Raw genomic sequence first — 16,807 nt, 5'->3', positions numbered from 1 at the left:
CACCCTCCATCCTGAATAGAAACCTTTAAAACTTAGGGGAGGGCAGCAGCACTGGGCACAGATGCTTGAACCTTGGCAAAGACATGCCTGGATCTCATCACTGACATGTCCTCGGCTAGCAGGCCGGCATCAGCACTCTTGTGATGCTGTAGGAAGTGCAGTATCTGTAGAAATATGAAGACTTTGAGGAAAAGCTCAGAAACTGTAGCTATGATGCACAGCGCAAACTGTGACATGCAGTTTGTCTGGGCTCCAAACTGGACAGAAATTGTAACAACGATGGAGAAAAAGAATGAGCATAATAAGGAAAAAAGAGCTTTGTGTCTGGAGAGGGTCAATGATGCGGATGGAGAGGTTCTTCTGAAAACAAAAGATTTTCATGTATGTATGTAAGGATCCTAAGAAAGGATAATAAACTTTCAATAAACCCCTCCAGCAGAGACTCAATTTACAGTAATATAAGAGCAAGATGATATTTATATGCTTTGGAAGAAAAGATGAAGGAAAATAACATTTAAAAACATGGGGATTAACACTGAGAAGCACAAGTAAATACAGACAGGTGTTGCTGATGCCTGGTGCTGAAGGTGGCTAGATGTCTGAACCTGCAGGTGGACAGGGGCACCTTGGAAGGGGATGTTCATGCAGCCTCCATTTTCCCTATAAATTTTAGGTCACTTAGGTACCTACATTCCTACTGGATAAAAAACTTGAAACCAGCAGCATTCCTACCCATGAACTAACGCAGCCTGTCCCTTATCCTTCCAGGTCCCAACGCCGAGGTGGTCTATTCCCTCTCTGACTCAGCCAATGGACACTTTTCAATTGAGGAAACCACGGGGGTGATCCGTCTGGAAAAGCCCCTGAAGGACTCGCAGCACTCCGCCTTTGAGCTGACAGTCTGTGCTACCGACCGGGGCTCCCCAGAGCCCCTCTCCGCTCTCGGCACTGTCACCGTCTCCGTCGTGGATCTAAATGAATATCTGCCTGTTTTCCTGGCCCCTGAATACGTGGCTATGGTACAGGAGGATGTGGCTGTGGGTACGGAGGTCCTCAACCTGTCAGCGTTGACGAGGGACAACACAGAAAACACAGAAATCAAGTATGAAATTGTGAATGGCAATGACCACGGGAAATTTCAGCTCAACTCAAATACAGGTAAGATGGTCTGATGCCCAAGCACGTCCAGGTTGACCCAGCATCAAAGGCTGTCCTTGTATGCTCTTTTGCTGGTTCTTTTCCTTTTGGTTTGCACTTCTGCTCTTCTCTCCTCTGACTTTAGCCACTGTAATGTATTGCACTTGCTCTTTTTATGCCTTTACTCTTTCACCCTCACCCACTTTGCTGATCCTTAAACAGTTCTCAGGCTTTCATCCCCCTCTTTTCCCTTTGTGTTTCTCTGAAGGTCTTTTCTTACCATCTTTCATTTCTACCCATCTCTCTCCCTGTTCTCACATCTGTCTCTCCTTCACCTCTCATCTTCCCAGCCTCTGTTTAACACTCCCTGTTATTCTCTTCACATGTGCGTATGTGTATGTCAGAGGAAGGGGCTGGGGGAAAAGGAGGTCGTTAGAGTACTCCCTTTTCTAAATGAGCTTCCCCTGGTGTCTCCAAGCAGTCTTGGCCACAGATCTTTTCTGCCCTATAGAGAGTACAGCATGAGGGTAGGGAGTGCAGCCTTCTCTTCTACAATAAATTTTCTCTGCTAAGTCACTTAAAGTGTGACAAAAATCTTCCTGAAATTAATGGAAAGATTGCTGTTACATGTCCGGGATCTGAGATGGGTCTGTGAGAAAGAGGAATACGTGGAGATTAGGATGGAGAAATTTTTCCACTTCAAAAAGCTGGGGAAGGTGATTTCATTTAGAAAGTTTCTCCATCATGATCACACTAGGTACCTGCAGCCCAAGCTAACAGGCAGTTTTATTAGGCAGCACTCAATGAATGTGGCTATTACCAATCCATTAACCACAAGCAGGCGTTGAGACAGGTTTACCAACCAAATAAAGCACTGCTCTATTTGCACAGAGATCTGATAAGAGCTGTTATCGCGAGGCCAGTGTTAGATCCCTGGAACAAGCACTGGCTGCATCCTCAATGGCCTTCTGCTCTTGGCTGTAACACCCTCACCCACAGTGCCTTCCCAGCTTCTCTGTCCTCAAGGCTCCTGCTACTTTTTCCAAACTGATCTTCTCATTAGCATGTATGTCTTAAAAGACACCAGAGCAGTGTCATTTCCAGGGAATAATTTTGTGACATTTTCAGTGCAGAACCCAGGAAAACATTGAAGTGCACAGGCCCATTGTGTCCTTGTGTCCCTTTCTTTTTTTTTCTTTATTTTTTCCTTTCTTCTTTTTTTCTTTTCTTTCAATTTATGTCTTTATTCCCTGTTTCTCAATCATTTTCCAAGTTTAACAGCCTCCCTTTTCCTTCTATACTACATCCCAAACCTCGGTTACAAATCACAGCAGCTTGCCATACACCTTTTTCTCCTGTACTATTCTGCATCTACATCTCACACCTTTTCACCCTGCCTATGACACCAGTGAGTCGTGCTCTGAAACTGCCTTGGTCACAGCTTTTGATAGCATCGTTGGACTCTCATCCTATTTTGTCCCAGATCTCTTCCAATCAAGACTCCTGGAGACCTTCCAGAACGAGAGGTTGTTTTACCTCTTCAAACGCTTGATACCAAACACAGGCAGGTTATGGCAGAATCGCTTCAATTACAGCTTGTTTTATGTGATGCCATGACTTTCAATATCCTGCTTTAACCAGAGAAGGTCAAAGCCAGATCAACAGCACCTTACCAGCTGGCAGTTTTGGCAATCATCTCGGTAGGCCTGCAGTATTCCAAAAAACCACATGTACCAAACGTTTAAAGTATCTTCTTTCCTTTTCTGTCCATCTGCCAATGCAGGTGCCTTATACATAAATGGGAGCTTGGACTTTGAAGCGAGTCATGAGTATTACTTATCCATTGAGGGCACAAGGAAGGGCTCAGCCTCTCTCAGTGATGTCACCATGGTGGTGATCAACATAACTGACATTAATGACCATGCACCAGAGTTCATCCAAGACCCCTACTTCGCTGATATCCGGGAGGATGCTGCAGTTGGAGAAATCATCCTCACGGTATGATTACAAACAAAGCCGCTGTCTTTACCTCCTCTCTTACTTGCACTATGTGTTATTTGCTCTTCCTTTGCACTTTACTCTGCCTTGGACACAGCCAGTTCCGTGGGTTTGTGATATTCAGCACCTAAGATTTCGGCATGACTTTTAAAAGGATGATTGCAAGGATTCCCAGCAGCCCACAGACAGGGCTGACACTTTGCTTCAGAACGCACCTTTGAATGAAAGCTTGGAATACCTAAGGAGGGCTCAGAAGCTTTGAGGACCTCCCAGAAGAGCTAAAATGCCTGCCAATAGCCCATGCCCTTGAGGTCTGGGGAAGGCAGGGGGTCCCCTAATGCAGAATAGAGGAGTCAGGGTATTGCCATGTGGAATCCACTGCCCAGCCTGCGTTACCATCACAGGGATGCTGAAGTCAGGAATGGATGAAGGAGAAAGCCAATGTTGTAGCTTTGCTTATTTTTTCCCAGAGAAAATTTGTGAATGACGCTGATGTAAAACACCTTCTTTCCTCCTCCTCATTTAAAGCCAATACCTTAAATCAAAGCAACACCCTCCAATGACAAAGAGGTCACGTCCCTGGGGATTCCCCCATGGCCAGACCCTTTTGGGCCAGGAGTCCTAGTTGTTTTTCTTTTGACAGGTGTCAGCTGACGACTTGGATGGAGCGATGAACAACCAGATCACGTATTCAATTGTGGAAGGGAACCCACTGGGACATTTTGCCATTCAGCCCAAAAGTGGGCAGATAAGCATTGCCAAGCATCTGGACAGGGAGGAGGTGAGTTCAAGAAAATGGAAACAGGAGAATTAAAACAGATGTGTCACAGAAGCCCAAGGGAGCACAGTATATTCAGCTGCCTGCTGTTTTCTGAATAATCTACTGGTAATACCATAAGTAGAAGGCAACTTCATTCATTCATTCATTCATTCATTCGTTCATTCATTCATTCATTCATTTTCTAGACCCATAGGTGTAGAAAGGGTGGGCTTTAGAGAAGGCAATACAGACTGCAGTGGTCACAGCTCTGTGCTGTGATCTGCTCTACCAGTGCTTCAAGCTGTCTGGGTGAGAATCAGCCCCAAAACAGAAATCAGCATTGCTGGTTTACACTCCTATTCATCGTGGCATTACAGAAAATAGGTATTGGCAGGGGCTGGGAAGGCCATCTGGACAATCTCTTCCATAAAGCAGTAGCAGCTCAAACCACTGCTGACAGATGTTTGCCCAGCTTGAGTCTCATCCATCTTTGGCAAGTTGTTTCCTTGCTTTGCCACTACTGTGAGGCTGATTCTCTTCAGCAAGGTGCTAATTTATGGATGGAGACCCCTAGATGAGGGCAAAGCTATTTAACAAGCTGTAGCAGAAAAAGATGGATGTGAAAAAGCTACCCCTCTTCCACTTCTCCAAGTGACCATGTACTATAAATCCTCCAGATCTCCAGCTACTCCCTGACAGTTCGAGCCACAGACAACGGCCACCCTGCTCAGTCCAGCGATGTTGCTGTGCGTGTCCATGTGTCTGACGTCAATGACAACCCTCCTCGGTTCTTCCAGCTCAACTACAGCGTGGTGGTGCAGGTAAGCCGGAGGCCTGTTCCTTATCCAGCAGCCCTAGGAGCAATATGAGTTCCCCTGGGCCTTGTCTTTTTGCTTGTGTTTCTCCACTAGCATCTTCTTATATTTCAGGAGAATGCCCCAGTGGGTACAAGTGTCCTGGAGCTGATCATGAGTGACAGAGACTCCCCAGAAAACGGGCCACCGTATTCATTCCAGATTACACAGGGCAATGACGGGAAGGCGTTTGATGTCACCCAAAATGGTCTGCTGGTAACATCATCCATCCTGAACAGAAGAGTGAAAGAGCAGTACCTTTTACAAGTCCAGGTAAAGCCTGCCTTTCTGTCCTGGTAGCTCGACTCCCAGCCAGGTTTAGGAGCAACACACTGAGATTAGGATGGCACAGCCGGATGGGGAGTTCCCTGGTATTGGAGAAATCCAATCCAGGAAAAAATTCTGCAGCTTGGAGCCAGGTCCAGAGCTCATTGCTCTGCAAAGTCTTCCCACCAGAAGCTGGTAACCAGACTCTGCACTGACAAAATCAGTTAATATGATAATGAGAAATGCTCTGTCAGCAGTGTCCTTAGGCTGATGCTTTTCCCAGTATAATTCTAGCAGTTTCCAGTTTAAAGCAAGACCTGGATCTGGTCCTGCAAATTTTTTCCAGGTATCATAGAAGTGATTTAAGCTCCTCTTTTTGGGGGGGTTCTATTGTGGCAGTGTAAACGAATTAATTTTCAATGTTATCACTGAGGATAGTGTTTTACAAACAATAGGATAATAACATGTAAAGTACATACTTCTTCAGTAATAGCAGTCGTTCTAAAAGCTAGGTACTATTATTATTATAAACCTCAACCACTAACTGGCTAAGATCAGGGAGAGACTTATCCTGTAATCTGATTATTCACGTTTTTCTATTCTGAGCTTCCTTGGCTCATGCTAGACAGACATTGTCAGAGGTGGGATAGGGGCTTAAATAGTCCGGAAGGTGAGCAAATGTGTCGACGTGCGTAACTGCTTTTATCTATCTCTGTACACCCGGTTACGTATGGAACACCAGCGATTGGCAGCAGCTCTAAAGATGATTAATCCTCAGGAAATCAGAGCCACTCAGGTGTGCCTCAGCTGCTGATGAGCACACGGAAATGAGCGCGACCCTGGCACTAACAGAAGGACTCAGTCAGTCTCCAGGCTGGAAGGCACGCTGCCGCTTCCCTCGGGAAGCCAGCCCCAGGCAGAGGTCCAACGCTGCTGCCAGTTTTTCATGGAGCCTTCTCCATTCCTGCTGCCTGAGAGCTCCCACCCATTGCTGCCTGTGCAAAGGGCACTGTCCTTTGGCAAAGCCTCAGCCCCTCAGGGGACAGCAAGCAGCACACGGCTGTAACAGGTCCTTCTCTTTTCTTTGTCAGGTCTCTGACAGCGGCATCCCTCCCCTGTCCTCATCGGCATTCATAAACATCCAAGTGACTGAGCAGAGCCAGTACGCCCCCTCTGCCCTTCCCCTGGAGATATTCATCACCACCAACGAGGCAGCCTTCCGAGGCGGCGTGCTGGGCAAGATCCACGCCACGGACCGAGACCCCCACGACACGCTGGTGTACACGTTGGTGGCAGAAGTGCCCCGGGAGGGACGCTTCTCCGTTGGGGCCGCAGACGGAAAGATCATTGCTGGGGACAAGCTTCCCCACGGCCATTACCTCCTGAACGTGACCGTGAGCGATGGCACGTTCACCGCCAGCACCAGCGTCAACGTCCATGTGTGGTGCTTCACGCAGGAGGCGCTGGACAAGGCGGTGGTGCTGCACTTCCGACACCTCTCCCCGGAGGAGTTTGTGGGGGACCACTGGCGCAACTTGCAGAGGTTTCTAGGAAACATCCTTGTCACCCGGCGCCAGAACATCCACATGGCCAGCCTACAGCCCGCGGCTACCTCTGATGGGGTGGACCTGCTCTTGGCCGTCGGAGAGCCGCACGGCTCCCTGTACGAGCCTCGGGTGCTTGCAAACAAGATCACCGTCTCAGCTGGGGAGATGGACCAGCTTGTCGGACTGCGGATGAAGAAGGCAATTCACGTGCCGTGCCATGGGTCAGACTGTGCCCACCGTGTCTGCAAGGAGACCATCCAGCTGGATCCAGGCATGATGTCTACTTACAGCACCGCCCGACTCAGCGTCCTCACCCCACGGCACAGCCTGGAGCAAATCTGTTCTTGCAACGGTGAGCAATCCTTCTTGGTAGCACGCCACAATATAAACCTCTTAGAGCTTGAATTATTCAATTTTTTTTTTTTTTGGTATGAATCTCCTGTAGCATTTAATTAACCAACAGTAATATTTATCTCATTGGCAAAAGTCACTCAAGTCACTCGTACCTACCAAGTAACAAAGCTCAATGATTAGATTTTCAATCTTTGAGCTCCTGTGTTTATTCTAGGCTCAGAAAAATAGAGACTAACTGATAAATTCCAGGGAAGGCAAGTAGAGCATATTTGTTATGTGTACTCTAGAGTGCTTCAAGTAATGAGACAATAGAGGTTAACACATCACTTGGTCAGGAAAGATAGGGGGATACGGTAGGCTAAGATAAAGGCATATTAAAGGAAGAGGAAATCCAAGGGTGTTGCAGACCATTCTGAGGGCACCCAGAAGCTGCTGCGGGACAGAACTCACAGGGCTGCTATTGTAGGACCGGCTGACAGTTGTGTACCCAAAAGAAATACTGGGAGCACCACATGGGAGCTGTGGGAGCTGCAGTGCAGCTGCACGTGGGTTGCAGTGGGCAGAGGATTGTTGCTGGGCATTTATGGTGTCCGGCTGGGAAAAGAGGCAAGGCTGCATACAGCCTCAAGGTGTGACAAAGACAAGACCTTTCGCTCACTCTGCTTCCAGGAACGGCTGTGAGGTTCGGGGGCCACAGCTACATTTGGTACCAGCACTCTCAGGCGGGGTCCTGGCACATGCACTTCCGTCTGAAGACCCACCAGCTGCATGCTGTTGTGTTCTCCGCCAACGGGACTGACCAGGCCGTGTTGGAGGTACGGATCGCAATATGCAGGGCTTCTTTCCAGTGTAAAAAGCACTTATTGTTTCAGGGAAGGGAACCAGAGAAAGAAGATGCAGTAGTAAATATCTCTAGTAATTGATCTAGAAAAGCAGATGATTAAAGAATAGGGGTTTTGTGTATTCCCCGCCAATTAAAATTGGTCTAACTGGAGACCAAGATCACGGGACGTACTTACCAGCTTACTGAGACTTATCCCCGAGACTAATCACATTGTGATCTACACACTGCAAATCTACCTGCAGGTGTTCATCCTGTCCCTGAGTTCCCTCATCCCTTCTCACAGTTTCGCAATCCCATCTTCCTATTTTGAAATACTTCTCTTCCCACTGCTACAAAAGACCAACACAGACAGGAAGCTGTGCAGTGGCCAACACCCAGAGACCCACCCAAAGTATGTATTGCTCCTGCTGTCACAGCCCTAGACATTAAGGACAAAAGCAGAGAAACATCATCTGTATGTCCTGTGCCCATCTCCAGCCGTGACTTTAAGCCATGTTGCAAAGGGCTGATGAGAGAAATTTAGCTTCTCAAGAAGGGTCCGTCTGGCCTGAATAACTGAAGGAAGCCCTCAGGATTTTAAGCTTTGTGGACTGCCCTGTTCTAGGTATGAGCCAAAGCTGTGAAATAATTTTAACCAACAGTTTGTAGATTCGGTAAAGAGGACAGCTTCTCCCAGGGGTATGCACGTCATCGCTCTTCCAGTTGCTAAGCTCTACTGATATTCAGAAACAGGACGCAGCGGGAGGATGGCAAGCCAGGCACGCTGGGAAGGACTTGGCAGTCCGTCAGCTCTTGCTCCGGGGAATCGAGTTCTCAGCTGTCTCCCAGCCCCAGAAATCGATAAGCCCAATCTACAGACCCATCTGAAGTGAAATCACCTTCCTCCGGATAAAGCAAAGTGACAAAGCTCTCTGGTGCGCCTGCCAATTGTGCAAAGGGATTTACACACACATTGCCCTGAGGCCCTTCCACAGCGCGTGCCGGCTGCATCCAGTTCTCCCTTCCCTTTGTCATCCCTGGTTCTTTCAGCGGGCGCTCTCTCCTCCTGCTGGGCTTTATTTATACCACAAACTTCTCTTAGAGTGAACTTAGATGTCCCACTCTGCATTTGGCCCCTCCAGAGTAGTCCGATCATACCAGATGTAGGTTCCTCTGGAGTTTGGTGTAGCCCATAATCACTCCTCTTGCTCTAGCCTCTTCCAAGCATCGCCGCTCCTCGTCTCTAATGTCCCCCAGTGGAGATCTCATCCGCTTGGGATTCCCAACAGCAAGCTGTGCAAGCTTTCCGTGAATGTCTTGTTCTGTCATTTCTCCTTCTCCACGGGCTCTTGGCTTCTATGAAGGAGAGCTTTTATCAACAGAGCACTGGGGAGAAATGGTGAAAAGGGGATTTACCCCTGAATTCACCCCAAAACAACACAGATAAACTTTCCTTCATCTTTCTTCCATGAGTTTTAAAGAGGAATCTTGGGTCACAGACAGGAATTTCTGACGGCCCAGTTCAGTGCAGATGACAGTGGCATGGTTTGCTTTTGGAAGCTCAATAACTTGATTGTCTCCCTCCATTCTGCTGGAGAGCAAGGACTGGATTGCAACCCCCAGTAGCAGCTTTGGCCTGGGTTTCTGGCAGGCTGATGAGGAGCTGGGTACAACAGGAATCCCTTTCTCTGCCTCTTGCCTTCTCCTTGCCTCCCCCAGAGAAAGCTGCCAGGTGCTGCTCCTCGTCGAGGTCCTTTCAGCATCCCTCACCCATGCCAAAGCAGGAACCACTCCAGCACCTCCCCCACCGCTAGCGAGACAGTGAGAAAAGAACAAAGGCCACGTGGCCCAGAACAAGAGTCCATCTGTGCCCGGTGATGGAGTTAGGACAACCTGAATACCAGGGCTCTGATTAGGCTCGGGAAGGGGGGAGAAAGGGTGAGCAGCTGCAGCAGTACTATCGCATGGCTCTGCGCCCTGTTATAGGGAAAGGTGAGCTTCCCTCCCTCACGGTGGTCAGTGGTTGCAGGAAAGGGCCATGGGCGAAGCTGTGCCAGCAAGATGAAGGTGGTTTGCAAAATAAATGAGATTTCAGGGGCTGTATTTGCCTAGCTGGTAATTCTTGGGGCCTAAAAACTGGGATCCATCTTGACTCACAACGCTCAGGCAGGGAGAGAGGGGAATAAGTAGCAAGAGAAATGCAGAGAGCCCCCACAAACACCACCCACCTGTATCACAGCTAACTGGGACCGCTGGGATGTGTTTTGCAGGTGGTGAACGGGGTGCCTCACCTCGGGTACAGCTGCCGGGGCACCTACACCGGGAACCTCTCCTCCTCGCGCCTCGTGAGCGATGGCGAGTGGCACTCGGTCTTCCTGGAGGTGAAGAACACGTCTGTCCGCCTGCTCATCGACGGCCTGGGGAACGCCTCTCTCCAGCTGCCGGGGGCCTGTGGCATCTCCCAGGGCAGACGAGACCTGCTTTTTGGGGGCCTCCGGCAACCCTTCCAGTCCCAGAGAGTCACACGGGGGTTCAGAGGCTGCCTGGATGTGCTTGCGATCAACGGCAGGGAAGTGGTCCTCCTGCCCGGGAAAGGGCAATCCAAGGAAGTGGTGGAGGAGGTGGGGATAAAGCAGTGTTGCTCCCCGACCGGTGCCTGCAGCAGCAATCCGTGCCTGAACAACGGGATGTGCTCCGAAACCCACGGAGGAGGTACGTGGATATCCTACGCAGAGCAACGGGGGAGCAATGAGGGAAGGGAAAGTCACAACTTCTTCATTTGTCCCTGCGCAAGGGGCTTCTTGAATGAGAGGTCCCCAGTCCCAGGGGAACTCAAGGGATAGCTGGCTCAGTGCAGGAGCAGCCGGGGCCATGAGATCATCCTCCTGGCTCTCAGCAGTGGGCCGTGGCTCAGAGGGCAGGAGCACATTTCTAAGGAACGTGCATGACCTAGGAGAGAGCAACTTTGCCAAAAATTCAGACACAAATAGAAATTCCACCCTCCCCCCGCTACATCCCCTTTGCTTAAGAAGCTATTAGTGAGGTCGGAATTGGGCGAGATGGGATCGTGCAGTGATGGTATCTGGGCAGAAACAAGCCAAGATCTTCATCTATTCCCACTGCACTCAGTGACTCCCTGGGGCTATGGGAAAGGATATGGAGAAAACAGCAAGCTCACATCCGAGAGCGGCAGGTTAACGCGGGGTGCGGGTGCTCAGCAGAGGTTTGGCACCAGGCTCTGCTCCAGACACGCTCCCCACTGCCCCGTCCTCCCATCAGAGGGCTTCTCCCACCAGCTGCATCACAAACAGCGCTCGTGTGCAGTGGTCCCAGGGCAAGGACCCCCTCCCAGCTCCCCCCTCGTGCCGCTGCCCTGCACCCACATCCCAGCTGCCAGCACAGTAGCGGAGCTGCACCCCACAGCACCCCATCACCCAAGACGGGCACCCCGGGGGCAAGGGGTGCTTTGCAGGCTGCGGTGTGGGGCAGGAGCTCTGTGCTCCTCGGGCTGGCTGCCAAATCCCAAACCCTGCCCGGCAAGCAAGTGAGGACCAGAGGAGGGAGCAGAGCTCCTCCTGCCCTGCCCGCAGCCGCTGGGAACAAGATCCCCAGCCCTGCCGACTCAGCAGCCGCCTGGCTCAGCTGAACTCGTTTGACGCAAGCTGCATCGACGCCGAACAGTTAGCCTGGCTGGCCCTCGTGCCTCAGCCTTACCCCTGCAACCCTCTGCCTGGAAATCCCCTCTGGCTGGGCTGGAAGAGGCTCAAAGCCCTGCAGGTGAAAACTCACTTCTGCTGTGGGTCAAGGCAGCACCTGCAAGCTTTGCAGAGAGGATACAAAGGGAAAAAAAAAAAAATCCCTCCCTCGTTAATAATCACCCAGAGCCCTTCCCATAGCTTCCTCCCAGTGTGAACAGCCTCCCCTGCAAACGGCCAGCTGCCCAGCAGGGTTCTTGTGGGATGCAGCCCCGGCAGGATCACACAGGGCATTTCTGCAAGGCAGGGGCTGCTGGAGGGAGGCGTAGCTGCGAGGTTAGCCGGGGTGTGCGGCTTCCTGCAGCCCCGCGGGCTCACTGCTGGACACCACGGGCATGCAGCGCGAGTTTGTGCAGAGCTCTGCCTGGGGACCGCAGGCACGGGATTACCCGCGCAGGCTAAGGCACGTCTGGGCAAACGAGCCCGGGTGGGCCACGAGCCATGTGAGAACGCGTCTGTGCCGAAAGGGTCAAAGCCAGACCAGGCACCACATCAACCAGGAGCACAGGGCGAACGCAGGCGAGCCCCGCGCCCAGGAACACGTGTGTTTGCGCGCACGCAGCCCCACGGGCGATGTCCAGCACCTGCCAAGCGAGCACCGGCACGTCCTGGCTGCACAGCCCCTGGCACGCGTGTGGGAACAGGTCTGCCCTTGCTCGCACCGTGCTCTAAAAGGGGGGAAGTTTGGCTTGTGGCTGAGCAGCCAAGACTTGGAGCATGCTGCAGCGTGGCAAGCCTGACCTTCCTGCACAGCACCGCCAGCCAAGGGACTGGCAGGAGCTCAGCAGAGCCACGGATGTTCCCATTTTTAGGGCTACGTGAAGCGGCAGCCCAAAACCCAGGCGGCAGCAGCCCCTCCACATCCCCAGGTGTGCCGGGTTCCTCGGGCCGCGACCAGTCACCTCCTGCAGGCAGGAGAAGCCAGGCGTGCCGAGACAGGCGCCCCGCACCGCCAGGACTCGCAGGACCGAGGCTGCGGAGAACAATAGGTTGCACGGGATCGCATTTAGCAGGGCCAGAAATGCTGATGCAGCCCACCAGGCTCCCCTTCCTTTAACCTGAGTTTGTCCCCCAGTTTCTCCGTGCAGTAAAGCCGTGTGCTGGCAGGAGAGGGGCTGTGTCAGGAGAGGGCAGGCTTCACTTCTCTAAACAGCTCTGCAGTGCCCAAAGCCTCCAGCAACTACTCCAGGTCCTGTAACGTAGGCGCCAGCCCTCCAAGGATGGTTTGGGTGCCCCACAAACATCCAGTAGCACCAAGCGCCTGTGCTCAGGCAGCTGGATTAGGCCCTCCATTTGTGCCATCAACGCTGGGCAGTGCTCCACACTGCTCTCACCAGTCCCTCCATGCGGATGCGGTCTCCTTACGGCACCCTCTCACCCCTCCAGGTTACACCTGCATCTGCTCCGGGCTGTTTTCTGGTGAGCGCTGTGAGCTAGGGGACAGCCCCTGCGACTCCAAGCCCTGCTTGCACGGGGGCACCTGCATCCTCTCCGCCACCGGCTACTCCTGCCACTGCCCCGACTGGTCCCTGGGCGAAAGGTAAGGTCTGGCAAGGCCAGGAGGGCTCCCATGGTGGGCTGGGAACATGACGTCCTACTGGCGCCTGTTATCACCGGGCATCACAGTGCTTGGCTGAACCCTATGGTTAATACCACTTTGGAGTTCTCACCAGCAATGTTACAGCGTGGATATGCTTCCCCTACACTAAATGTCAGCGAGTGCTTGCCAAATATCCGCAGCTGGAGAAGTAACCGGGCCCAGAGGCTGCTCTGCTGCTTGGTGTCACCCGCCGCAGCCACGCGCCCTCCCTAAGCACCCTGCCCTGCCTCCAGCCCAGCACCACCAGAGGTGCCCCGCGTGGGCTCAGACAGCACCGTGCCCAGCTCCTCCTCCTGCCTGAGTCACTTAGCTGGGGTGTGACCAGTGCTCTGAACAAATATGAAGGCAGAAATCATTACTGCAACTCCTGGATAAAGGAATGTATCCGGGCATTAGGTGGCAGTGTGATACCTGCAATGGCACGCACGCTGGCTCACACATCGCAACACAATGGCTAAGAAATAAGAGAAGTGAAAACTTCATTGTGTCTCTGCAGTAAGAGTAATAGGGAAAAAAAAAAAAAAAGGAAGGAAAATCAACCAGTGCATATTCCGCCTAGCATGGGGAGATAATTACTGCTGGAAGGGAAAGTCCCTGTCCTGCAGAGGGGTGAGAAAGGGGAACGTTTAGGTTCTACGGTGTAAAGCAGGACAGAAAATTCAGTCTCAGCTCTGCATATGCTCCATAAAATGCCAAAAAACGACCAACCTGCAAAACTTTCAGCCTCCTTCTGAAAACTGTAAATGCAAGGATCCCCGTCCTCTGCCAGGAGAGGCAGGTAGCACAGAGGCTGGCAAGGGAGGCAGAGGCCCAGAGGGAGCACCCCAGGTGGTGTAAGCCAGAGCTCTGAACAGGACGGTGCAGCTTCAGCCGCTTCCCCAGGCTGATGTTGTCCCCATCCCTTCCCAGGTGCGAGAAGCTGGCCGAGGAGTGCCAAGACAACCCGTGCCGCAACGCGGGGCGCTGCGTGAGCGCCCAGGGCTCCATCCACTGCATCTGCCCCTCGGATTACCAGGGGGACTACTGCACGCAGCCCATCATCACCCCCGCCATCGTGCCCACGCAGTGGGCGGTGGGCCCGGAGGAGATCGCCGAGATCGTGGCCGGTGTGCTGGGGGTGGCCATCCTGGCCGTGGCCTTCGTGCTCATCCGCAAGCGCTACTGCCACCGCGCCAAGGCACACAAGCCGGTGGCCCGGGAGGACCCCGACCTGCTCTCCAAGAGCGAGTTCTCCAAGAGCGTGGGCGTGGGCACCCAAGCCGTGCCGCCCATCGAGCTCAACATCCTCAGCGACACGGCGCACAACAACCTGGACCGGGCCACTCCAGAGCAGCGCAAAGCCAGCGGCACCCCCGAGTTCGTCACCTTCAACTCGGCCAACGCCCCCAAGCACCGGGGCACCATCGTGTGCAGCGTGGCGCCCAACCTGCCCCCCGCCGCGCCCCCCTCCAACTCTGACAACGAGTCCTTCGTCAAGTGCACCTGGGCCAGGGAGGAGATGGGTCAGTAGCCACAGCTTTGGCTTGCTCTCGCAAGGCCCCTTTACCCCTGTGAAGTACATCACAGGTTTGCAAACACGGGAGAGCAACGGTGTCGGGCAGAGCAAAGTAAAATGTGGGTGAATGCTGCCCAAGCCCCTTCACTGGCTCTTCTCTTCCCCAGATGTCACCTCTACACCCCAGTTTTCAGCTTTAATTTGCTCAGTACCCTACGCAAGCGGCAGGGAATCCATTAATGCATGCCCTGGATTCCTACATGCCCAGGGTCAGAAGTCTCTATAAAAGGGGATAATGAAGCCAGTGGGGAAGAGTTAAGATCCTAAAAATCAGCATGAGTTTTAGTGGAGCCATTCACACCAATGCCCACAGCCAGAGGGATTACGACCAGAGGGAAACGCGGCTCCAGGCAGCCGGGTCCCTGCTCTGTCCCTGCCCAGGAGCTCAGCAGCCAGGACAGCTGCCAGAAGAGAGCTCACAAGAGCGAAGTACAGGGAATGAGAGATCCAGTGGATCACTTGCTCTGCACCAGCCCTTCGTTGTGCAGGCTTCTTGCATCCGTGTGGCATGCTGAAGTGTGTCACTTGGGTGCTAGAGCGGGGGGTGGCAGAAGCCTGGTGGGAGCACTGCCCCAGCACAGGTAAGGGTGCCCTGAAATCCCGTCTTCTCCCGAGGCAGACACTGCAGCTCCCCAGTCCCCACGGCTCCTCTCTCCCCCTGCCACATCTCCTGCAGGCTCAGGCTCACGCAGCGGGAGGGCAGGAGAGGGAAAAACTCCAACCCGGGGCACGCACCGCAGCTAACACAGCTCTGTTCTGTTCCAGTCTACCCAGCAGAAACAACCTACTGGCCGCCCCGGTACCTCTCCTCGGACGTCCAGGAGTATTCCCACTACGAGATCATCCAAGGCCCCCCCGCCTCCTCCTCCCACCCTCCTCTCCCCCCGCCGCCCCCTCCGCCGGCCGACGCGGAGCCGGTGGCTCTGTACGGGGGCTTCCCCTTCCCGCTGGACCAGAGCAACAAGCGGGCCCCCATCCCTCCCCGCTACAGCAACCAGAACCTGGAGGACTTCTTGCCGCTGGGCCCCGTGGAGATGGGAGCCTCCCAGTGCCAGAACGAGTACACGGCCATCAGCTACTACCCGGCCCAGCTGGTGCAGGGCGAAGGGGTCCCGTACCAGCCCGAGCCCGGCTACAAGCGGGTGAGCATGCGGCTGAGCGTGGCGCAGCCGTCCTACGCGGACTGCGAGGTGGTGGGCCACCACCAGCCCGGCCTCCGCGCCCAGCCCCTGCCGCCCCCCAACTACGAGGGCTCCGACATGGTGGAGAGCGACTACGGCAGCTGCGAGGAGGTGATGTTCTAACGGAGGGACTCGTCCTCCAGACGAGAAGGGAAGCACGTGTCCCCCGCCACCCCGAGGGAGGCTGGCGTTCCCCCTCGCCCCAGTTTGCAGCATCTCCCCCCACGCTAGGGTTGGGATTTGGCTGGATCTTTTTGTTCCTGCTGTGGACGGAGGGGAAATGCTCCGGCCATCACCGGGACACGGAAGGTGCTTGCGGGATGCCGGTGACTAACCGGCCTCCTTGCCACGGAGCATTCCCCCGACGCCGCCGTGCATCTCCTCCCAGCCTGGGCTGCCTGGTCCCAGAGAGCAGCAGAGCAGGCACCGCAGCAGCCCTGGAGGAGAAGGCATAGAAGGACTAGCACTGCCCAGCCCCAGGCGGCACCCTGCAGCCAGCTCTGGTGCCGAGGACTCGCGTCAGGGCCATGGTTTGCCCGGTGGGATGGTTCGGTTGGTGCAAACCCTCTTCTGCGTCTGCTCCCCACGAGCCCGAGGCTGGCTGGGAGATGAGGGGGTGCACCCAGGCCCGCCAGCACGTCCTCACTTGGCAAAAAGTCGTCCAAGAAAAAAAACGTCCATTTCTACAGGGGAAAAAAAAAAAAAAAGCAACAAGGCACACGGCACAGGGAGCGGACCAAGAGCAGCCAGCGGACCCTTCCCAGCTGGGATGTGCTGGGAACCAGGGAGCCTGCCCTGAGGCTGCAGGCGCAGAGATCCCCACAGCTCTGGCGGGCCCCAGCTGGCTGCAGCAGTACCCAGCCCTGCCACCCCTGGGGCTGGTGTGGCCCCAAAAGACTGCAGGGCCAGCCCCTGTGCCATGAACTGCACCCGCGGCGTCCCCAACGCGGGACGGGCACTGACCGAGGGCTTGCCC

At 53.8% G+C, this 16,807-nt stretch overlaps 1 protein-coding gene across 1 annotated transcript in view; it reads left to right on the top strand.

Moving 5' to 3' along the window:
* The window catches only part of FAT2 (FAT atypical cadherin 2), a 56,275-nt gene extending 39,730 nt beyond the window's left edge, over positions 1 to 16,545 (top strand). Inside the window, exons 14-24 of the mRNA XM_080555664.1 lie at positions 769 to 1,158; positions 2,921 to 3,135; positions 3,779 to 3,916; positions 4,573 to 4,716; positions 4,825 to 5,022; positions 6,108 to 6,915; positions 7,587 to 7,732; positions 10,011 to 10,452; positions 12,882 to 13,035; positions 14,005 to 14,597; positions 15,416 to 16,545. Of these exons, the coding sequence (XP_080411790.1) occupies positions 769 to 1,158; positions 2,921 to 3,135; positions 3,779 to 3,916; positions 4,573 to 4,716; positions 4,825 to 5,022; positions 6,108 to 6,915; positions 7,587 to 7,732; positions 10,011 to 10,452; positions 12,882 to 13,035; positions 14,005 to 14,597; positions 15,416 to 15,954 (3,767 nt within the window). The 3' untranslated portion in view covers positions 15,955 to 16,545. The remainder of the gene's footprint in view (positions 1 to 768; positions 1,159 to 2,920; positions 3,136 to 3,778; positions 3,917 to 4,572; positions 4,717 to 4,824; positions 5,023 to 6,107; positions 6,916 to 7,586; positions 7,733 to 10,010; positions 10,453 to 12,881; positions 13,036 to 14,004; positions 14,598 to 15,415) is intronic.
* Positions 16,546 to 16,807: the final 262 nt, after the last annotated feature.

This window comes from Anser brachyrhynchus, assembly GCF_964034855.1.
Source record: "Anser brachyrhynchus genome assembly, chromosome: 14".
Taxonomy (NCBI): domain Eukaryota; kingdom Metazoa; phylum Chordata; class Aves; order Anseriformes; family Anatidae; genus Anser; species Anser brachyrhynchus.
Note: the sequence above shows the minus strand (reverse complement) of the source record. Positions and strands in the feature narration are given on the sequence as shown.